Source organism: Acinonyx jubatus, chromosome E1, assembly GCF_027475565.1.
Source record: "Acinonyx jubatus isolate Ajub_Pintada_27869175 chromosome E1, VMU_Ajub_asm_v1.0, whole genome shotgun sequence".
In the NCBI taxonomy this organism is placed as follows: Eukaryota; Metazoa; Chordata; class Mammalia; order Carnivora; family Felidae; genus Acinonyx; species Acinonyx jubatus.
In genome coordinates, this window is record NC_069397.1 from 431,230 (window position 1) to 453,852 (window position 22,623).

A 22,623-nucleotide genomic window follows, 5' to 3' on the forward strand; every position below is an offset into this window, starting at 1 on the left:
CAGTTTTCAAGTTGTATTACCTGATCCCGGATCCTTAAAACGTAAAGCAGACACCCAGAAAGTAGAAGAATCTGGCCACGGGAGAAGATGTTTGCAAGTCATGTGCCTGATAAGGGATTTCTGTCTAGAATGTACAAAGGACTCGTCGGACGTAACAATCAAAAGGCAACCCCATTTTAAAATGGGTGAGGATTTGAACAGATGTTTCTCTGAGGAAGGGCTTGAAAAGATGTTCAGCATCATGAGCCGTCAGGGAAGCGCATACATCCACGCTGAGGTCCCACTTCCCACCCACTGGGACGGCTGGAATCCCAAAGACAGGAGACAAGGGACACAGAGGCACTGGAGCTCTCAGCCGTGGGGACACAGAGGGCGCAGACGCGCTGGAAAACACCGGGGGGGGGCGTCCCCAGCCGCTGAGCATGGAGGTCTACCTCCCGGCACAGGCCAAAGTCACTGAAAACATAGGTTCACCCAGCGACTTGGGCCTAAGTGTTCATAACAGCATCACTCGTACTAGACCAAAGCAGGAAACAACCCAAAGGTCCGTCAACAGGTGGGCAGATACACAAATTGTGGTCCGTCCGGACGGTGCAGCATCCGGAGGGTCCCGCCGTCAGAAGAACGAGGTCCCGGTCCACGCATCGGCACGCACGAGCCTCGGAAACACCGTGCTTGGCGGGAGAAGCCAGGCAGCAGGGGCCACTTCCTGTCTGACTCCACCTATAGGAATCGTCCAGAACGGGCGACTCTGTAGAGGTGGGAAGCAGACGGGGTGGCTGCCGGGGGAGGGGGGTGGGCGGGAGGGTGGGGGGATGGAAGGGAGGGCTGCTGGAGGGGTTATTTTTGCTTTTGCAGTGATGACATATTCTTAATTAAAATTTTTTAAATAGGGGCGCCTGAGTGGCTCAGTTGGTTGAGCGTCTGACTTCAGCTCAGGTCAGGATCTCACGGTCTGTGAGCTCAAGCCCCACATCAGGCTCTGTGCTGACAGCTCAGAGCCTGGAGTCTGCTTTGGCTTCTGTGTCTCCCTCTCTCTATGACCCTTCCGACTTGCGCTCTGTCTGTGTCTCTCTCTCAAAAATAAATAAACATTAAAAAAAATTAAAAAAAATTTTTTTAAATATATACATTATTTTAGTTTAGAGAGAGACAGCAGGAGCAGGGGAGGGGCAGAGAGAGAATCCCAAGCGGACTCCGTTCTCAGCAAGCAGCCGGACACGGGGCTTGAACCCACAAACTGTGAGATCATGACCTGAGCCAAACACAAGAGTCAGCCACTCAACCCACCGAGCCACCCAGGGGCCCCGCAGCGATACTGTGTTTTGCAGTTCGTTGTGGTGAGTTGCAGAACTGAACGTACTCAAAAGCACTGATTATGAAACTCCAGCGGGTGAAATTGTGCGGCACGTGGGTTCTATTTCCATAAGGCTGAGATGTATGCGAACGCCTGCTAACTCACCTGTCTCATCCTGCCTGGGCGTCCGCTTGCCCTCCGTGTTTGACAAGGACCGGGGGGCTGTGTTCCCACGTCTTTCCTTGGCCCGGTGTCCGAATGTGCCGCTGGAAGGGGGCCCCCTTCTCTCCTGGGGCTGGGAAGGATCAGGATGAGGGTGGGGGTCCTCACAAGAGGTGTGATGTATCCTCACGCACAGTGGAGTTCATTCTCACCGAAGGTTCAGGCTCTTGGGATGTATCGCCCTGCAGCCCCCAGCGTTTCGTCCCTGGCCCTGGCCCTGTCTCCCAGAGCCCGAACCGATCTCCCCTGACCTCGCGCACCCCAGTTGTTGACATATGTGTGTGTGTTTTATCTGAATGGAGACAGTGAAGGCCTCGGGCAGGTCTCTGAGGCTCTTCTGTGAACAGATGCCAGGGACCCCAAGGGGCCCGTCGTGGGGTTTCCTCTCACCCAGGGGGTCGGTCTGCAGACTGGCCTGTTGGCAGGTCTGGCCGATGGCCTGTTTTGGTTGAACTCTGAGCTCAGAATGGTTTTAACATTCGCTTCTTTTTTTTTTTTTTTTTTTTTTTTTTAAACGTTTATTTATTTTTGAGACAGAGAGAGACAGAGCATGAATGGGGGAGGGGCAGAGAGAGAGGGAGACACAGAATCAGAAGCAGGCTCCAGGCTCTGAGCCATCAGCCCAGAGCCCGACGCAGGGCTCAAACTCACGGACTGTGAGATTGTGACCTGAGCTGAAGTCGGAGGCTTAACCGACTGAGCCACCCAGGCGCCCCAACATTCGCTTCTTTAGAAGAACACATTTCCTCTCCCCCAGGACCTCCCTGGCTCCCCCGAGAGGGATTCCTCTGGCTGTGATGGCTTCCACCACGGGCACAATGGCAAAGCTGTGCCCTGTCAGAGACGACTTCTCGTTGAATTTGAGCGCACCAGGAACACCCCCCGGGAAGGACACGTCCCTGCCCCATGAGACAGAGGGAACATAGGCGGACCCCCTTCTCCTTTCCAGTGCTCCTTCATCCCACCCCAATGGTACCACGGAGAAGGGGTCTGAACCAGAAGAACCTGGATGGCAAGTCTATGCCCAACGGGCAGATGGGAAGACTGAGGCCCAGAGATAACCTGGGGTCCAGTCCTTTGGTCCTTGCCTGGCTGGCGGAGTCTCTGGAGCCGTGGAGACCCCCCACTTCGGGGTCGGCCCCGGGAGGAGCCTGTCTCAGTGGCGAGTTGATGTCCAGACTCCCGGGGAACTGTTGTGGGTGAAGGAGGGGCTCGTCTTGGTGTTTGGCGACACCTGGTGGTCTCTGTTCACCCCAGCTCCAGCGCCCCTTAAAGGCTGACTCATCTTCAGAAGCAAAGAGCTTAGCCCGGCACACGGCTTTTTTTTTTTTTTTTTTTTTTTAATTTTTTTATGTTTACTTTTATTTTTGAGAGAGAGAGACAGAGAGAGACAGAGCATGAGCAGGGAAGGGGCAGAGAGAGAAGGAGACACAGAGTCGGAAGCAGGCTCCAGGCTCCGAGCTGTCAGCCCAGAGCCCGACGCAGGGCTCGAACTCACAGACTGGGAGATCATGACCTGAGCTGATGTCGGAGGCTTAACTGACCGAGCCACCCAGGCGCCCCCAGGCACATGGCTTTATTCCACGGAGAGGGTTCAGAGAACAGCACTGACCCGCCTGAAACCACACAGCAATGCATCCCTTTCCCTATCAGAATGTGACTGAGCTCGGCCTGAGTGCCACGCACTGTGGCACTGGTGGTATAGCTCGGAGCCTGGAGCCCGCTTCCAATTCTGTGTCTCCCTCTCTCTCTGCCCCTCCCCCATTCATGCTCCCTCTCTCTCTCTCTCTGTCTCTCAAAAATGAATAAATGTTAAAAAAATAAAAAGTAAATAAAATGCAGAATTCAAAAGTAAATATACAAAATGTACAGTTCAGGTGGTTTTGTTTTTGGTCTATTCAGAGATGTGCAGCCATCACCACGGTCAACTTTAGAACATGCCCTATGACCTTTAGCTGTCGCCCCCTCCCCCCTCCCCCACCCACAGAGAGACGCCCCTGTGTGCAGAGAGAGCCTGAGTGCAGTATACTGGGGAGACATCCTTGCACAAACAGGACTCCCTCAGCACGGTCCCCGGGAAAGTGTGTGGGGTCCTGCTTTCAAAAAGCGAGAGTTCTAGCTATGTTTCTGGTCAAGGCTAGAGCGACAAAAACACCTTTGTGGAAACGGAGACCTACCATTACTCCCAGGCTGTGCAGCTGCCGGCCTGAGAAGCAACATTCATTCACTCATTCAGAACGTCCGTCTGCCTTCCTGCTCTGTTCAAGTCTCCCGGGCCAGACCCCGGGGGAGGCGGAAAGGGCTCACACATCGCCTCTCCCTTGAAGGGTTTGCTGACCTGTGGGGGAGACAGAAAATCCCAAAAATGAGCAGTAAGTATGATAAAAAGTAAGCACTGAACCAAGCCTGCAGGCTTCCTGGAGGAGGTGACCCATAGGAGGTGTCCCATAGGTGACCCATAGGCAGGTGCAGCACATAGTCAAGCGCGCTTTGTTTTGTTCCATTGCATTGTTTATTTTTTAATTTTTTTTAATTTTTTTTAACGTTTATTTATTTTTGAGACAGAGAGAGACAGAGCATGAACGGGGAAGGGTCAGAGAGAGAGGGAGACACAGAATCTGAAACAGGCTCCAGGCTCTGAGCTGTCAGCACAGAGCCCGACGTGGGGCTCGAACTCACGGCCCGCGAGATCGTGACCTGAGCCGAAGTCGGACGCTTAACGGACTGAGCCACCCAGGCGCCCCTTTTGCATTGTTTTTAAAAAAAAAATTTAATGTTTATTTTTGAGAGAGAGAGTTGAGCGGGGGAGGGGCAGAGAGAGAGGGAGACACAGAATCCGAAGCAGGCTCCAGGCTCCCAGCTGTGAGCACAGAGCCCGACACGGGGCTCGAACCCACGAACCCACGAACCCACAAACTGCGAGATCATAAATGTGCTGAAGTCAGACGCTCAACCGACTGAGCCACCCAGGCGCCCCACATTATTTTTTTTAGTTTACTTTTAAATTTCAATCCATGTTAGTTAACATATACCCATTGCGTTATTTTGTGTGGGATTCTAAAAACTCTGCATGCCACTACTTTTTCGTTCCTTTTTTTTTTAATGCTATTACAGAAACATTGGTACATAGAAGACAAGAAGGTAGATTTCCAGGGATAGGAGCACATTTAGAGCCAGACGGGGCCCTCACTCAGTCTTCGTGCCCCTGTCCTCACCTGAAAAGTCCGTATAATCGTCACACCCAATCCGTGGGGGTTGCAGCGCCCAGCGCATGGTAGGTGCTATGTTAGTATTTGCAAATGTCATTATCGGCTGTAAGGAAAGAAAGTAAAAAAAAAAAAGAAAAGAAAAAAGAAAGAAAGAAAAGGAAAGGAGAAGGGGAAAAAATCACCTGTAATTCTGTGAGCTGGGACAAGTGCGATGAACCCCTTGGGGTGCGCCCTTCCACGGTGGTCCCCGTGTGCACGCGCCGTGCAGGTGGTCGGTTCCGCGTCCACACGGTCATGACGCGGAGTTTCCCATCAGGCCCTGCTCGCTACTGCCCTATTAGCAAGAGCCCCCGAGTGACCCAGCGACCCGGAGTCTGGAGGGCCCAGCGCGGCAGGCGCCGTTCGTGCCCGCAGTTACCTCGTGCGGCCACAGGGTGTCGCTATGGAAACCGGGTCCGCGGGCGGTGCACGCTCCTGGGGCTTTTTGAACCGCGTGGAGCTCAGGCTCCTGGGGCTTTTTGAACCGCGTGGAGCTCAGCGAGGCGCCCCTGGGCTTGGGCTCCCGTGCCCAACGGCTCTCTGTCCCCACGGCTCCTGCTAGCTGGGGGCTTCGGCTCAGGACAGCTGCTGGCATCTGCCACCTGCTAGACCCAGAGGGGAATCCACACCAGGCACTTGTCAAGCCCTCCGATCATGAAGGGTCCAGTGACGCCCCTTTTCCCCGGGGGAGAGTGCCACCCTCTCAGGCGGCACTGAGGCGGTTGGCCGGCTGTGGCAGGGGCTTGCTCACGCGCAGGCCGCTTCCCTTGCCCGTCTTCCTCACTCACAGTCCCCACACGCTGCCCACCCTGGGAGTCTCTGGCAGCTGGCGGAGGGGGGGGGAGGGGCACGTGGGTTCCCTGGCTGGTGGGTCCTGGGGGAAAGACACGCGTGAACCTTCTTACCAGTCGGATGACAGCCTCCAGGCGAAGGCATGTTCACCAGCCTGCAAGCAGGTCTCCGGGGAGCGTCCCTCCTGTGGTCATGCATGCCCTCTGCGGTCCCCTCCCACAGCGAGCCGGGCTGGCCCGGGTGGCCCAGAGGAGAGGTCTTGCGAGGCACTGGAGGACACTGGCCACCATGCTGTGACACTCGAGGACACACACCGCAGCCCGAGGACGCTCAGACACTGCCGGGAGAGCAGCCAAGCACCAGATCCAGCCTGCCAGCCCTGTGAGCGAGCCCCCTTGGAAGTGATCCCTCCAGCCCCGGTCGAGCCTGCAGATGACTACGGTCCCGATGGCCGACGCCTCACTGGGCACAGGAGAGACTCTGAGCTGGAACAGCCAGTAAATTCACACTCCAACGGGAACCCCTCTGGAAGGGCCTGTGCTGAAGATAATCCCAAATAAACTGCATTCGTCAGGGTTTATGGGGACAAACAGCCGAGGGGATTGTGACCAGCCAACTCCTAAGGCTTTTTTGTATTCACTTTTATAATTTTTACCCCAGCAGGGTCATACTGCACATGCTTTTTGTAGTCTCTGATGGACACTTCACTGCCATATCCTGAACACACTTCAGATCAACGCAGACCAACAGGACGGGAAGCACTGTCGGGGGCTCCATCACTTATCTGACCAGTCCCCTGAAACCTGGAGTCTAGAATGTCACCGCTTTTTCTGAGAGTGTGATACCGCATTTACTGTTTTTAATTGTGGCGAAACATACACAAAATAAAACTTACCATTTTAATCATTTTTAAAGTTCATTTGTTTTTGAGACACAGAGAGAGGGAGATAGAGAGAGCGCAAGTGGGGGAGGGACAGAGAGAGAGAGACAGAGAGAATCCCAAGCAGGCTCCAAGCTGTCAGCACAGAGCCCCACGTGGGGCTCGAACCCATGAGCTGTGAGATCCTGACCTGAGCTGAAGTCGGATGCTTAACCGACTGAGCTACCCAGGTGCTCCCACCTGAACCACTTTTAGGTGTTCGGCTAAGGGCATGGGCTTGCTCGTTCACCAGCGAAACCACCACGGCCGTCCGTCCCCAGGACTTCTCCACCTTCCCAAACGGAAGCGCTGTCCCCGTGAAGCACGGGCCCCCGCCCAGCGTCCCTTCTGTGTTTCTACAACTGTGGCTGGGCCGCGTCCCTCCTCTGAGCGGGATCACGCAGTACTTGTCCTCTGTGGCGGCTCACTTCACTCAGTGTCGCGTCCTGCAGGGGCACCCGTGCTGTCGCAGCAGGTGTCAGAACGTTCTCCCTTTATGAGGCCGAATGACACCCCCCCCCCCCCACCGTGTGGAGGAGCCACATTGTTCTTGTAGGTTCCTTCGCTGATGGCCCTTTGGCTTGTGTCCGCCTCTCGTGCTGCCGTGAACGTGGGTGTGAAGTACTTGCCGGGGTCCCTTCTCCCAAGTCTTGCGGGCTAATGCCCAGGGGTGCACGTTTACTTCAAGGGAAAGTGATTTCGAACATGTTAAACCTCTGTTTGCAGACACCCTGGCTCTTGCTGTGCCTGGGAGGGGTCCCCCCCGCCCCCTGGTGAAGGATCCGCAGCCATCGGGGGGTCCCAGCCCCAGCCCGCGTCCTCCTGTGACTGGGGGCTCCAGGTCAGGCACAGAGTTGTCTGCCCCACCCGTCAAAAACAGCGTTTCATGCGGCTGTCGTGGGGAACTGTTTGTGTTCTTGGGAGCAGGACGCGGGTCCTGGGGCAAAGCATCAGCGTCCGCGGGGTGCACTTCCAGACTTGCCCTCGAGGGGCCTCAGCCCAGCCAAGAGCCAGACACGCACCCCAACCTGGAAGCTGGGCGGACCTTCCAGGGCCATCCACGAGCACCACCACGAGCACCGGGGTTCACACGGCGGGGGGGTACCCCCCAGCGCTTCCCCAAATAAGGAAGACAAAGGAGGGACGCGTCCTGGTGGCACCTCGCGGTGCTGGAACCCGGGCCTTACCCGAACGTCTGTGACTCTGTCGGCCTGCTGGCCTCCGGGCACAGAACCCCCCGGGGACAAATCCCATGTCCTTGGAGGGGTGGCGTTCCGGCCTTGCCTAGTGAGGGCTGGACTCTGGAGTGGGGCGACCGTGAGCAGCCCCGTCTCGCGCTCAGAAGGGGCAAAGGTCTTGTGTGCCTTGCACGAGTGTGTGCACCTCCGTTTGTACTCGCACACTCATACCCGAGGATGCCACTGGTCTCTGAGGGCGGGGCCAGGACCAAAGTCCCCCGTACGTGTGCCAGGGAAACCCCACAGCGCTTCCTCAATAGGCAAAGTTCTGGGCATTTTTCACACGTGACCTTGTTTACAGCACGGCAATCATAGCAGGTTAGGAGCTGTGTTCTGTTATTACCCCATTTTACAGGTGAGGAAACTGAGGCACAGAGAGCTGAGTCAGGCCTAAGAACAGATGGCCGGGGCTGGACAGGCCCTTAGCTGCGGGGCTGTGGGAGCTCTTGCTGGAGCACCTGCTTCCCAGCCCTCCTTGTTTCCCCAGGACCACCCCCTGGGGCGGGAGGGTGAGCCTCACCCTGACAGCAATAATAGAGGCCAGCCTCCCCTCCCTGGCCCCGCGGGGAAGGCTGCACTTGTCTCGGTTGTTGGGCTCAATTGACCTTCTGTCACCCAGAGAGGTCGAGGACTTGCCTTGGGCACACGGCTCGGCTCGGAAGAAGCAAAACTGGAATTTGAACCCTGGCCTCTCAGGATGCAAAGCTCACATTCTCGTCATGTCTCCAGACTGGCTCTTTCTTGGTTTGCTTTGAGTTTTTAATTTTTTATTTATTTTTATTTTTAATTTTATTTTTGAGAGAGAGAGAGCGTGAGCGGGGGAGAGGGTCACAGGGAGAGACAGAATTCCAAGCAGGCTCCACACCACACCCTCAGCACAGACCCTGGATCAGGGCTTGAGCCCACGGCCCTGGGATCATGAGCTGAGCTGAAATCAAGAGCTGGACGCTCAACTGCCTGAGACACCCAGGCGCCCCTGCTTGGACTTCTCTTAAAAAGTCGAAGCGAAATTCACATGACATCTTAAGCATTTCGAGGCACACACTTCAGTGGCACTTGGTGCTTTTGGTGTCACCTTTGTCTGGCTCCAAAACGTTTCACCCCCCAGAGGAGACTTCGAACCCACGAAGCATTTCCTGTCCCTCCCGGCTGCTGGCAGGGACAGGTCTGCTTTCTGCTTCTGGGGACTTTACTCAGGATATTTCGTATAAATGGAATTCTACAGCGTTTGACCTCCTGCGTCTGGCTTCTTTCCCTTAGCACGATGTTTTCTTTTTTTTTTTCCTTTTTTTTTTTAGCATGATGTTTTCGAGGGTGGGCACGGTAGCTGAGATCAGGACCTCAACCCTTTGCTTTGTTGCGCTCACACACCGAATTTGGTTCGCCCGTTTGTAAGCTGATGGACGTTGGGGTTGTTTCCGCATGTTGTGAATTACGAATAGCGCTTCTACGGACATTCGTTCGCTTGAGTCCCTGTTTTCGATCCTGCGGAGTTTATACCTACAAAGAGGACTGCTGGTCGTAGGGTAATTCTAAGTTTGACCTTTGGAATAATGTTTTCCACAGAGGCTGAGCCATTTCCCATTCCCACCAGCAATGTATGAGGGTCTTGTTTCCCCCACATCCTCACCAAACTTGTTCTCTTCTTTCTTTTTTTTTTTTAATTAGTTTTTTTTTTTTTTAATTCTTGTCATCTCAGTGGATATGAACTGGTTTCTCATTCTGGTTTTTTGTAAGTTTACTTATTTATTTGGAGAGAGAGAGAGGCAGAGAGACAGAGGGACAGACAGACACAGAGAGAGAATCCCAAGCAGGCTCTGAGCTCTCAGTGCAGAGTCCGACATGGGGTTTGATCTCATGAACTGTGAGATCATGGCCGGAGCCGAAATCAAGAGTTGGACACCCTAACCGACTGAGCCCCCGAGGTGCCCCTCATTGTGGTTTTGATCGGCATTTCCTTAATGACTAGTGAAAGCGAGCATCTTTTCATGTGCACGTTGGCCATTTGTACGTCTTCTTCAGAGATACCTGTTCAAGTCGGCCGCCTATTTTTTTTTAAGTTTTTAATTTTTTTTTAAGGTTTATTTTTGAGAGACAGAGAGACAGAATGCGAGCAGGGGAGGAGCAGAGAGAGAGGGAGACACAGAATCGGAAGCAGGCTCCAGACTCTGAGCTGTCAGCACAGAGCCCGACGCGGGGCTCGAACTCACAAACCGCGAGATCATGACCTGAGCCAAAGTCGGACGCTCAACCGACCGAGCCACCCAGGCGCCCCAAAACCCACAAAGTCGTTACCCATTTTGTCCCATTTGCTTTCTTACCGTCTCTTAATTTTTTCCTGAACAACTTGATAGTAAGGTGCGTACACAGTGGCCCGTTACCCCTAAACACTTCAGTAGAAGGGCTTCATAAACGTAACCTCAGCACAGTTACCAACTTCAGTTCATTGGATGCTGGTGTATTTCTTCCTGGTCTGCCTTCTGAGTTCCAATCTCATCAGCTGATCCAAGAACGTGCCCTTCTCTCCAGCGCAGGACACAGTGTATCCAAGAATGGCCCTTCTCTCCAGCGCAGGACACAGTCTCGTGTATGCGCTGATCTTCATCTCCTTTACTCTGAAACAATCCCTCCGCCTTCCTTAGTCTTTTATGACTTTGACACTTTTGAATACTGCAGTTCCTTAAAAACAAAACAAAACAAAGTGTTCCGTACAGTTAGCATACAATCCAGCAATCACCAGCCTTACCCAAAGGAGTTGAAACTTCAGTGCCCACAACAACTCGCACATAGATGATTTGGGCAGCTTTATTTAAATTGCCAAACCTTGCGATCAACCAAGATGTCCTTCAGTAGACGAACGGATAAACGAACCGTGGCCCATCCAGACAGTGGAATATTATTCAGCACAGAAAAGGATGAGCTCTCAAGCCCTAAAAAGACATAAAAGCACCTTAAATGCATTTTGCTACGTGGAGAAGCCCGTCTGAAAAGCCTCCCTGCTGTGTGATTCTGACTCTACAGCTTTCTAGAAAAGGCACAACTATGGGGACAGTAAACACAGTAGTGGTTGTCAGAGGTGGCAGGGTGGGGGGCAGAGCACAGAGGATTTTTAGGGCAATGTAACTTCTCTGTGTGATACTATGAGAGTGGGTGCCCATCATACATTTGTGTGAACTCCAGGACGTACGACATCGAGTGAACCCTAACGTAAGGTGGGTGGGTAAGGGACTTTGGGTGATGGTGTCACTGTGGGTTCATCAGTTGTGACCGACGTCCCCCTCTGCATGTGTGGGGGCTGGGTATACAGGAAACCTCTGAACCTTCTGCTCGATTTCGCTAAAACTCTCCTAAAACACAGTGTATTAAAAACATAGCGTGCCTCAATTCGGGTGTGACGTTTCCTCATTAGATGTGGTCACCCCTAGGTGACGTTGGCCTGCTCGGGGCCTCACGTGGAGGAGCACGACACCCCTGACCTGGTTGGTGGTGTTAATCCGACCCTTGGTTGAGATGTCGCCTGATTCCCGTGCGGTGTGGTTATTCCCCCTGCACCCCGCTACTCATAAACTGTAAAGAGACGCTTTTGAGACCCTGCTGATATCTCGCCTCTCATCGCAACGTCCCCCTGGGTTTTGTATCTACGACAGATACAGGCTGCCCTCCTGTACGCGCCCCTCCACCACCTTCGTTTCTCCAGGTGGGGCACCAGCCCGGAGCAGGTGGTGGCCTCGTGCACAGTCCTGCTGGGGCTTCTCGCCTGGCTGGTACCCAGCCTTCCTGATGTGACCCCGTTCACCTCCCGCACTTGCAGCCCGTGTCTTGTCTGGGCAGCCAGACCCTCTTTTGGAGAGCCCTCTCATTTCCTGTCCCATCTCACTTCCTCACTGAGGCCACTGAAGCTGCAGGCCGGGTCAAGGGACCATAACGTCCCGTCCCCCAGGGTGGGTCCCTCGCGGGCCTCAGAGTCTGGGGTGGTGAAACCTCGCCAGCGAGGCCGCAGTGGGCTCAGGAGGAACCTGTGCAGTTGGGGCTGCTGTTCTGAGGTCAGGACGCTGGGAAACCACAGGAAGTGAGTCGGTGCAGAGCTGATGCGCCTTCGTCCAGGGACAGGAGCTACAGGCGGGTGAGGCTGGGGGCATGTCCGCGGAGTGCGGGGAGCCCGGGCCGGAGGGGCCTCAGGGGCCGTCCCCGGGGCCAGGCGGTCTCCCCGGGGCCTCGGGCTTGGGACAGTGCCCCCCTCGGACCACATCCGCCCCCTGGAGCCTGCCCCTCTGGAGAGCTCACGCGGCCGCCGCGGTGCTGTGCTATGTCAACCTCCTGAACTACATGCACTGGTTCATCATCCCAGGTGAGGGGGGGAGGGTGTCCAGGGCTGCACCTGCTGTCACTCACGGCTCCCGGCCACCTGCTGGTGCTGTGGACGCACGGCACCCACCACCGAGCAAACTGTCTTCTCGTGGAGACGTCCCAGCCGCGCTCACCCCTGGAGGGGGGGCGGGCGGTTTCAGCCAGGCCCGAACCGGGGAGGGAGGCATCGAGTTCGCAATTCAGCCCCAAACGGGGTGTACGCACACAGCTGTGGGTGCAGGGAGGCTGTGGGTGGGTGAGGGCAGCAGGGCGAAGGCCCAGAGGCTCTGGGGGTGCCCCGTGAGGGTGTGGACGGCAGGCCGGCAGCCTGGCCCAGAATAGCCGGGCGTTTCTGGGCCAGCGGGCTGTGTGCAAACCTTGCACTTTCTGACTTCCTTCCTGGAGGCCCCGGGGCTACCCTGTTCTGCCTGTTACTGGCACATTCACCGACTCATTCATTCCTTTATTCTTCGAGATTTAACCTTTTCTCTCTGCATCACGGACTCATTCATGACTGGCTGAAGGAACATTGACTACAGGCTTGGAGACCCAGGGAGGGGTCCGCCCGGTGGTTCCTGAGCTCCGGAATGGCCACCTCGAGGGGCAGAGGCGGGGAGCTCGTCACCGGGACTCCTGCAAGGCACAGGGACTCACAGGCCGGCCTGGGGGGCTCAGGGGGCGGAGCTCGGAGGATCACAGGACACGGCAGCACAGGACAGGGCAGGAGGGACGTCAGCGGGGTGGCCCCAGGACAGTGACTGAGGGCTCCGGCGGGACCCAGAGGAGGGGGCACTCGGGTTGGGTCTTGAAGGATGAGCAGATCGGCAAGACAGGGAGCCGGCGGGGCGGGGGGGGGGGGGCGTTGGGTGAAGGGTCAGCGTGGGCCAAGGCCCACGGGGCGGAAGTGTGTGGTGTGGTCAGAGCTGACGAGCGGAGCACGGGGAACTGTTCTAAAAGAGTCTTGTTGCCAGATCACGGCTCCTTGGTTGCCAGGCTGGGAGCTGGGGCTTTCTGCTGAGGCAATGGGGAGCCACGGATGATTTTTTGGGTCGGTTGCGGGGGGGGACTATGCTCAGATGCTCAGATTGGTGCAAACAAGACAGGGGGCCAGTCCGGGGCTAAGGGGGCTGAGGGTTTGGGTGGAGGGCCCGAGGCCGGGCAGGGGTGCAGGGCCTGGGGGCGGGTCAGTCACCGGCCTGCAGGCTGGGGAGCCCCTTCCTAGTGGACACTTCCTCTGGCCTCAGGGACCGGACGGAGGAGGCCTGGAGAAGTGAAACCACGCGGAGAGGTGCCCGGGGCTGCTGGGGGGTAGGAGGTTTTCAAGGCAGCCAGATGCCCTGGGGGAAGGCGGCCGAAAGGTGAAAAGCAGGCCTGGAGGATCCCAAACTAGGGCTCAGTCCTCACCCTGGAAGATGGAGACCAGTGTGATCCTACAGAATTTTCGTGTAGTTATTGACTTATTAGTGTTTTTCTCTCCAATGAATACGTCTTATTCACGTAATTAAAAATACTAAGAAGGGGGGAAAAAGAGGGGCCGCTTGGGTGGCTCAGTCAGTTGAACGTCAGACTCTTGTTTGGGCTCAGGTCACGATCTCACAGTTCATGAGTTCGAGCCCCGGGTCGGGCTCTACGCTGGCAGCCCGGAGCCCGCTTGGGATCCTCTCTCTCCCTTTCTCTCTGACTGTCCCCAGCTGGCACGCTCTCTCGCTCTCAAAATACCAGTAAATAAACTTAAAAAGGAAAAGATATTAAAAGGAAGGAAACACATACAGCGTGGCATGCCCAGATGCTGTGCATCTGGGGCCAAAGCAAATGTCTTCACAAAAATCTCTTCTCTTGTCTGGTTCTTTGGTCTTTCTTTACCTGCTGACGGGCCTCAGCCGTGTGGGTGTGTGGCTTTCCTCCCCACTGCGTGGCCGCTTCTGCAGGCAGCACTTGGTGGGAGGGTGCCTCATCCGTGTCGGGGGGACAGTGACAGTCCCCGCCTCTCAGGGAGCAAGCGCGGGGCCCCGCTCAGGGGCCTGGGCCTCGGCCACCTCACAATCCAACGAGAACGACGATTGCTTTTCTTTCTAAGGACTTGGCCAGGGCCTCACAGCTCGGACGAGCAGGCGCCTCCGCTTGGACGACCTCTTCCTGAAGTTGTGCTTTCGGGGATCGGAGCCCGGTGTCGGGTCGTCTCCTCCCTCTGGGTTGAGCCGAGTGCCCATGGCACCGGCCTTGGCCTAGGAAGACCCTGGAGGGCCTGCCACCCTCAGGGAGGCGGGCCGAGGTCGGACCTAAGTGGGGCCTGTCTCTGAAGCGCTCACATGCACTGTCGTGACTGTCTGCTCGTGCGTCTGGAAGAACACGCGTGTGCACACGTGTCTCTGCACGCCTATGCTCACGCATGGGTGCGCGTACCCGAGCAGGGCTGCGGCCTTGCAGTCCCAGGGACTTCCATTAACACCGTGGTCTAGGGGGGCCCGGCTGGCTCAGTCGCCTGAGCGTCTGACTCTTGATTCTCAGCTCAGGTGGTGAGCCCAGGGTCGTGGGATCGAACCCCGCGTCTGGCTCTGTGCTGAGCCTGGAGCCTGCCCTCGATTCTCTCTCCCTCTGCCCCCTCCCCTGCTTGCGCGCTCTTTTTCTCTCTACAAATTAAAAGGAAACAAAACAGAAACAAAAATACCCACCGGTAGTCTGAGCGAGCAAGCAACTGTGCAGCCGCGGGGAGCCTCCCGTCACTCTGACGATGGTGGCAGGTTGGCACACGTGTGTGGGACACGTGGGCGCCTCTCTGTGCACGTGTCAGTGTGCGCGTGCGTCTGTGTCCCCGGGTGTACGATATGTGTCAGAATGCGTACACACACTTGGGCCTCTGCGATACGTGCTCCCGGGCGTGTGGACGTGCTCCTCTATCTGTGTGCGCGTGTGGTTGTACGTGCGTGTGGGACAGGGAGGAAGAGAACCGTGGGCCCCGAGTCACGCCCTGTGCTGGCCCGCTGGGACCCTGTCCCAGACGCAGGGGCAGCTGCCCTTAGAAGCCCTGTGGGCCACTCCCCATTTCCTGAGCGCTGTCTGTCTGTCCACAGGAGTGCTGCTGGACGTACAGAAGTTTTTTGACATCAGTGATAGCTGTGCTGGTTTGCTTCAGACAGGTAAGGGCTGAGTCCCTGGCGGAGCTGGGGCCCTGGGCTCATGCTGGGGAGGGGCCTAGTTCCAGCTGCTGGGAAATGGGGGCCAGGCTGAGCCCCGCTGAGTCCCCCCGGCACGGAGGAGGGGACGCTGAGGAAGAGTGGTGCTGGGCGTGAGGGCAGTGTGGGTAGGAGAAGGGAGAAGGTAGGCCCGGTGCCTGAGCAGGGACTTCGGCTTTGAGTGCGGACACTGCAGGAGCGGGGAGGACTGTTGGACAAAGCCCCTGCGCTTCAGATCACGACTGTGGCTGCTCTCTTGCGCCTATGTAGCCCGGCCGGGGCGAGAGACGGGCTGGGGTTGAGAAATCCCGCACGTGCTTTCCCCTGTGGGCCTGAAGAATCTGGCCCCCGGAACTCAGACAGACAGACAGACAGACAGACAGACCTACGTACTTCCCACATGTGTTCAGATGGGGTTTGGGCCCACGGGGCCTACAGTCCAGCGGTGGGGACCAGCCACACCTTCCATCCACGGTGACACACACGTGCCCCCACGGGCACACTCACTGTCACGACGCCGGATACGCACGTGTGCACACACCCAACATGTAACCGGCACCCGTGTGCCCCTCTCTGTGGACCCTCCTTCCCCCAACAGTCTTGCGACAAGTGGGACCCCTGGGGATACGCAAAAACCTTTCAGGGGCTACATGGGCAGAGTTGGGAGAGAATCCGCTTACAGACCCTCAAGCCTGTGTTTTTCTTTCCTAAAATGGACCTGCCTGAGAGAAAGCTCCTGGTTCCTCTTTCCCACCTCACCCCTCCAAGCAGGAAAATGTCCCTCTTCCCTATTCTGTGTTTCTCCCACGCCCAGCCCTGGGGTGTGGAAGCCTCCAGGGTGCCATGCAGACGGGACCCTTCGCAGATGCTGGGCTCCCATGCGAGGCTGTGGGAGCATAGCAGAGAGGGTGTCAGTACAAACCCACTGGGGGTGTTTCCTCCAGGCCACAGACCCGTGGCCAAGTGCCAAGCCTTGTCTGTCTTCCTGCTGGCGTGACAGTCTACTATTTATCTCTAATTTAGCATTCAGAAGCAAGATGTTGTCTCAGGGATGGGTGTCAACACATTTATTTCAGATATCTTTGAAATACTTAGTATCTTTCTCACAGGCGATCATCCTGATTTGTTGGATCGATTCGGCGAATAAAGACTGGTTTGCTCATTAAAGCGATGTCCGTAGATGGCAGACGTTTCCCACGAATGCAATGAACGCCTCTGTGGCCCCAAGGGTTTAGATGAAAATATCGTGTAAAAAAATACAATAACGATGGAAATCACACCCTTAGCAATTATTTAAACTTAGGATGAGAACGTTGTAAATGTTGGCTGAAAACGCATGAAGGGGTACGTAGTTCTACAAACGTCTTTAAAAGGCACCGGAGGAAAAGAGTTAGCAGGCCACCGTGTACGTCCCAGGTCCGTTCTGACTGCTCTTGTCTCAGGGCTGAGGCCGGTGCTGGTCTCCAGTCATTTCTGTAGCCAAAGCGAGACCATCTCAGCTCGATACCCGCAACTTCTAGGTTAAACAGATAATGGGAGGTGAGTCGATATTTGCCCCCCTGGTCCTCTCCCTGGTGAACAGGATTATTACTACAAAGCGATGATAAATGAGATGTCATGGAAGGAGTTTGTGCAGGTGAGGGAGAGGGGCAGAGAGAGAGAGAGAGAGAGAGAAAGTACGTGTGTGTATGTGTGTGAGTGTGTAGAGAGGATGTGCGTGTGCCTGGGTGTGTGTGAAGGGAGGCTCAACTCTGCAGAAGCAGCCCAAAGGGTATGTGGAGAAGGCAGTGAGGTTGATGACCAGATGACCAGGCTGTCTCCGGTGACCTCGGGTGAGTCTTCGCCTTTTTCTGGGTTGTCGTGAAATGGCCTGAGACCCACCCTGTGTCTGCAGAAGGGAGGGAGCCCCTGACTCAGCCGTGGCTGAGCTGTAAGAGTGGGGCAGAGGGTGGGGGTTAGCAGTGGTCAGACCCCCCCCCCCCTCCAAAGGGACAGACTGGCTGTTGGAGTTAGTTCGTTGATTAATAACATTTAATGATGTGGCCTTTACCATGTGCCCAACACTATCTCAAGTGTTTTGTGATATTAACTCATTTAATCTTTACAACAAACCCACGACGCAGGTATTGTTATTATGCCCATTTTATGCATGCCGAACCTGAGGCACAGAGAGGCTGTGGGGCTTGCTGAAGGTCACACAGCTGGGATCAAATCCAGGCAGCTTCCTGTGGAGTCCTTCTCTTAACCCGCTGCTCTTTTATCGCTCCCATTTGTCACAGAAGTCATTGGATGCTATAGGAGCAAAGGAGTGTGTGTGTGTGTGTGTGTGTGTGTGTGTGTGAGTGTGCCTTCCTTTGGGGGCAAGGTTCCCCATTTCAGGGCATCTGTGGGTCTAAGGTGTTTAGATCTTATAAAGGATCCCTGCCCCGAATCTCATAAAAGTGTTAGAACTTTTGGGGAAGTATTTTTATAACCTTTGGGTAGAGAAGAGATGCATTAAGGAGACAAGAAACACCACACCGGGAGTATTGACACATTTGAGGACACCAAGGTAAAGAAGGTAAACTCGACATGATTGAAACCATAAATGCAGTTAGTAACAACAATGGATGACATTTATTAGGCATTAACATAAAGCTAGTCACTGCCTTTTTTATAGGCTTAACTTCATTGAATCTTCTCGATAACCTTCTACAGGAAGCACAATGCTATCTCATTATATAGTTGACTCGAGGGGCACAGAAGAGTTAAGGAATTTGCCCAAGGTCACACAGCTAAGCAGTCATTGGGTCAGGATGTGAGCCCAGAATTTGCATTTTAAATCCTTAAACGTAAAGGCCTGGGAGAAATTATTTGCAATTCCCACAAGGGCCCAAGAGAGAAATGGGCAGAAGGTGTGAGCACAGGAACTGACATAAGGACAATGCAGATTAAAACATCAGCGAGACACCGTCTGTGCCTCAACCATTAAGAGGAACAAAGTGACTGATCATATCAAGGGAGCTGAGATACGCGCTTCTGCACGAGTGTAAACGGATACAGCCTTTTTTGGAGGCCTATTTTGGAGGTAGCTATTAAAATTCTAAATGTCCCTGGCACCAAAGACCATTCTCTGTGGAGTATTAGGTCGAACCATTTTAAATTGCCTTATTTTTTGTAGGTCAAAACTGGCCTAATTTCTGCAACCGCGCACGGCTCCACCCAATACCAGAGCGGGTGGGGCGGAGTGGGAGGGGCTGGGACGAGTCTGGACGCTCATTAGGCTCAGGCAATGTCGATCATGAGCGCTCAGCGAATGCGGACCCAGGTGTGGGGCGGGGCCTCGGGCGGAGGCGGGTCCGGACGCCGCGCTCACCTGCGGCCGCGGACACGCCCCCCCCTCGGAGGGTGGAGACGGTTTCAGGTGAGGGACTCGAGCGGCGAGGGTGCAGAGTCGTGCGAAAACGCGGCAGTTTCTTTGCCTTCACAGAGTAGCAAACGCGTTCGTTAACCCAGTCTCCCAATTCAGAAGGGTTTACTTTAAAAAAATGGAACAAATACAACTGACGGTGTCAGGGGAATGTTCTTCCTGCTTAGGAAAACCAGGCCTTTTTCCAGCCTCCGGGAACGACTGCACTCATTCTAAACCCTGCAGGTCTGCACCGCAGGCCCGGGCAGGCCTCCCTTGCCTCCCGCCCCCAGCAGGGGTGTGACGGCAAAATCGGACCTGGCCCAGCCAGGCAAGGGGACGGACAGCTCCGCAGAGACGCGGGGCCTGGCGTGCACCGAGCGCTGGCGGCTCGGGGGACGCTCAGAGGGGTGGAGTTAGTAACCCCAGGCTGCACAGCGAGCCTGCAGCAGAGCCGGGATTTGAGGCGGCCCAGCTCCCTCCACCCCCTTCCCAGTTCCCCTGACTCGGGGCCGTGGGTCGTGTGGCCTCCACCCACTGCCAGGGTGCCAGCTTTGCGGCACCTGAGCCAGGCCTCTTCTGCGGGCCCGGAGGCCCGTCTGCGCGCCCACCACCACGGGGGAATGCATGAGGCCCCGGCCTGTCCCCTCCAGTCTTCATAGGTTGCCTGCTGCTGTCTGCACCTGTGTTTGGCTACCTGGGCGACCGACACAGCCGCAAAGCTACGCTGAGCATTGGGATCCTGCTCTGGTCAGGGGCGGGCCTCTCCAGCTCCTTCATTTCCCCCCAGGTGGGTGCCCTCCTCCCTGCAAGGCGCCCTGGATCTGCCCCCTGCTCCCACCACCTGCTCCTTCCCGTTAAAACATGGGTGGGCTCCAGGCTGGCTGCAGGGGCGCCATCCAGGGCCGAGAGAGGACCCCCTTAGACTCTCTCAGCGGGAGACTTCCTCTCCTGCACCTCCCGCTGCTGCCTGTGGGGGGGCGGGTGGAGGTGACAGCCACTGTCTGGGGGCCCATGCCTGGCTGGCAAAGGCACGGCCCAGAAAAAGGGCTCCCCTGGGCGGTGGGAGAGTGGGTGGGGAGGCAGTGGCTGCAGGCGCCAGCAGGGGGCACCCGTGTGATGTGGGGACCTGGGCTGGGCGGGTAGCCAGGCGTCTGTGAGCCCAGATCCCCTCCTCCACCCCGGGGGGGGGGGGGGGGGCGGGGGAGGGGGGCTCCTGTCACCAGGACCTGGGGCCTCTGACACTCGCTCAGGTCCCTCACCCCGAGGGTGATCTTGGGGCTCACTGGGGTCTTGTGCCTGCCTGCCCAGTATTCCTGGCTGTTCTTCCTGTCCCGGGGAGTCGTGGGCACCGGCTCGGCCAGCTACTCCACCATCGCGCCCACCATTCTGGGCGACCTCTTTGTGAGGGACCAGCGGACCCGGGTGCTGGCCATCTTCTACATCTTTATCCCTGTCGGAAGGTTGGTGCCACCCAGGACCCGCTTCCCCAGGCGGTAAACTGAGGCCCAAAGGAGCCAGAATAGTCTGGGCTGGGGTAGGAGGGCATCAGACCAGGAGGGCTTCTTCCTCACTTTGTCCCTTTACCACCCTGGGCCTCAGTTTCTTCATCTGTAAAGGGGGGGGCAAGAACACTGGCTGATGGGCTGTGTTGAGGGTTCGAGGGAATAAAGATGCCTCCTACCCCGTAGGACGCTTGGGAAGGCCTGCCTGGGGAAGCGTGTGGGGCCGGGGCGGGCTCCCCTGGGTGGGGGAGGTCAGAGTGGATTTGCAGTCGGGCCCAAGAGCTCTGAGCCAGGTTTCCTGGCATTGCCTGACTCAGGCAGGGCTGAGCCTTGGGTCCTTGGATAGGGAGGCAGGGGCAGTGGTGCTGGAGACGGGCCTGAAGCCAGAGGTCACCGGTGACTTGACCAAGGGCAGTGGACATCTGGGCCTCATGTGGCTCACTTTTCCTGTGACAGGGCTGTGAGCAGCAGAGAGCCGGCCCCTTGGGGTGGGGCGCCCCAGCTCAGGCTGGCCTTGCAGCCTTGGGCTCAGGCTGGGCCTCCCCCACTGCCCATCCCCTTGCCCCTCCCCCCCCACTGCCCCGCCCCACCCCCCTCACTGCCCACCCCCTTGTCCATCCTCTGCCGCAGTGGTCTGGGCTACATGCTGGGCTCGGCCGTGTTGCAGCTGACCGGGAACTGGCGCTGGGCCCTCCGAGTGAGTCCAGCCTCCTGTTCTTCCTCTGATCCCCCTGGGCAGGCAGGGACTTTCCAGCCTCCAGTGGCCTTCGCCACTTGGCACGGTAGCTGGCGCCGTGGGGGGTGGTCAGACGTTGGCAGCTTCAGACGTTTGACAGAACGTGAACTGTGGAGGTCACGGCCCTGGATTCAGATGCTGGCTGCTGGGTCTGCTCAGGCCGTGAGCTCAAGCAAGTGGCTTGCAAAGCGGGGGCAGTACGTGCTGCCTCCTGGAATCTCAGAGGTGGACAGACAAGGGTGGGGACATCCCAGGGCAGAAGTGGCCTGGCAGGTAGAGGTGGTGAGAACCCCAGTCGGTGCCAGTCCTCAGCCACGTGGGCTCACGGACCCCAAGAGAGCAATCACTGAACAGACCGTATGGAGGGAAGTCCCAGGGGGACCCTACTCCCCAGAGAGGCTTCATTCCTAGGGGTGAGGGGTGAGGGGCAGTCAGGAAATGAGCCCCCTGCCCCACCCCTCCCAGGGCACAGAGCCTCCCGGAGCCTGGGCCACATGGTTCAGCCACGTGCAGGATCTCCTGGGTCGCAGGGGTGTGTGTGTGGCCCTGAGATCCTGGGTCCTCCGTGCCCAGGTCATGCCCTGCCTGGAAGCTGTAGCCTTGGTCCTGCTTATCGCGCTGGTTCCAGACCCTCCCCGGGGAGCTGCTGAGAAGCAGGAGGAGGTGGCCACGGGGGGCCCGAGGAGCAGCTGGTGGGAGGACGTCAGATACCTGGGGAGGAAGTGAGTGTCCCTGCTCCTCCCTGCATGTCACCAAAAACCCCGTCTGCCCCGGCATTGCTGACCTGCCTCTCTCTGCCTCCAGGGAGCCCTCCGTGACTGTCCCAATGTTCACAGCCTTCTTCCTCCTCTGAGCTCCCAGTCACCAACTGAGGTGCCCCTCCCTCAGTTGGAGGCCCCCTGCGCCTGCCTGCCTGCCTGTGACAGAATGGGGACCGGAAGGGAGGCAGAGTGAGCTCTGCCAGGGCCTTATCCCCGAGTGACCTGAGACTTGGAACCTCACTCCCCTCATTTATTCAGTGGACATAATTCTCCCCGGGTTGCCGGGAGGATGCTGGGAGTTAATCACTCACCTCTGCAAACCTCGTGGGAGTGCGTCCGTCCTCTTTCTGTTCCAGGCATGGGCGGGGAGGCGGCCCCAGTCAACTGCACTCCCGGCCTCATGACTTACTGGAATGTGGGGTGCGGACAGGCCCCGGCTCTCTTTGATACAGAGCCATGCGACTGGGGGGGGGGGGGCCCTGGGAGGAAGGTGGGGGCAGGGGGCGACTTCCTGGAGAACGTGCTGTTGGGTTTGGGCCTTCCTGGACGGGGAGATCTGGTCCTGCAGAGAGGAGGGGGGAAGGCCCAGCGAGAATGGGGGTGCGGTGGGGGCTGTGGCAGGGAGGGTCCGGAGCCTGGGTGAGCTGGGAGGGCAGTGACAGGAGCAGAGGGGCCCTGCGGCCACAGCCCTTTCTGGGGGTGTCAGCCAGGGCGTTTTCTCTTGCAGCTGGAGCTTTGTGTGGTCCACCCTTGGGGTGACTGCCGTCGCCTTTGTGGCTGGAGCTCTGGGCTTCTGGGCCCCCAAATTTCTGTTCGAGGCCCGTGTGGTGCATGGACTGCAGCACCCTTGCCTCCAGGAGCCGTGCAGCAGCCAGGACAGGTGAGGGGCCGCTGGGAGCCCTGGGCGGGCACGTGCCCCGGGACTTGGGGCCTTGCTGGCAGACTGCAGGCCAGGTTCCCACTCTGGCTGAGCTCCTGTACCTCCGGTGGCCGTAGG

At 57.0% G+C, this 22,623-nt stretch overlaps 1 protein-coding gene across 8 annotated transcripts in view; it reads left to right on the forward strand.

Annotated features, from left to right (window-relative positions):
• Positions 1–11,577: 11,577 nt before the first annotated feature.
• The window catches only part of SPNS3 (SPNS lysolipid transporter 3, sphingosine-1-phosphate (putative)), a 36,280-nt gene continuing 25,234 nt past the window's right edge, over positions 11,578–22,623 (forward strand). Inside the window, exons 1-7 of one of the 8 annotated variants that reach the window (XM_053212734.1) lie at positions 11,578–12,064; positions 15,135–15,200; positions 19,278–19,414; positions 19,936–20,087; positions 20,760–20,826; positions 21,439–21,587; positions 22,354–22,506. In XM_053212734.1, the coding sequence (XP_053068709.1) occupies positions 11,854–12,064; positions 15,135–15,200; positions 19,278–19,414; positions 19,936–20,087; positions 20,760–20,826; positions 21,439–21,587; positions 22,354–22,506 (935 nt within the window). In that variant the 5' untranslated portion in view covers positions 11,578–11,853. Of the gene's footprint in view, positions 12,065–15,134; positions 15,201–18,647; positions 19,415–19,935; positions 20,088–20,759; positions 20,827–21,438; positions 21,588–22,353; positions 22,507–22,623 lie in introns of those variants that run through there. The other 7 variants (XM_053212733.1, XM_027047287.2, XM_027047286.2 and 4 more) reach the window with 7 other exon arrangements.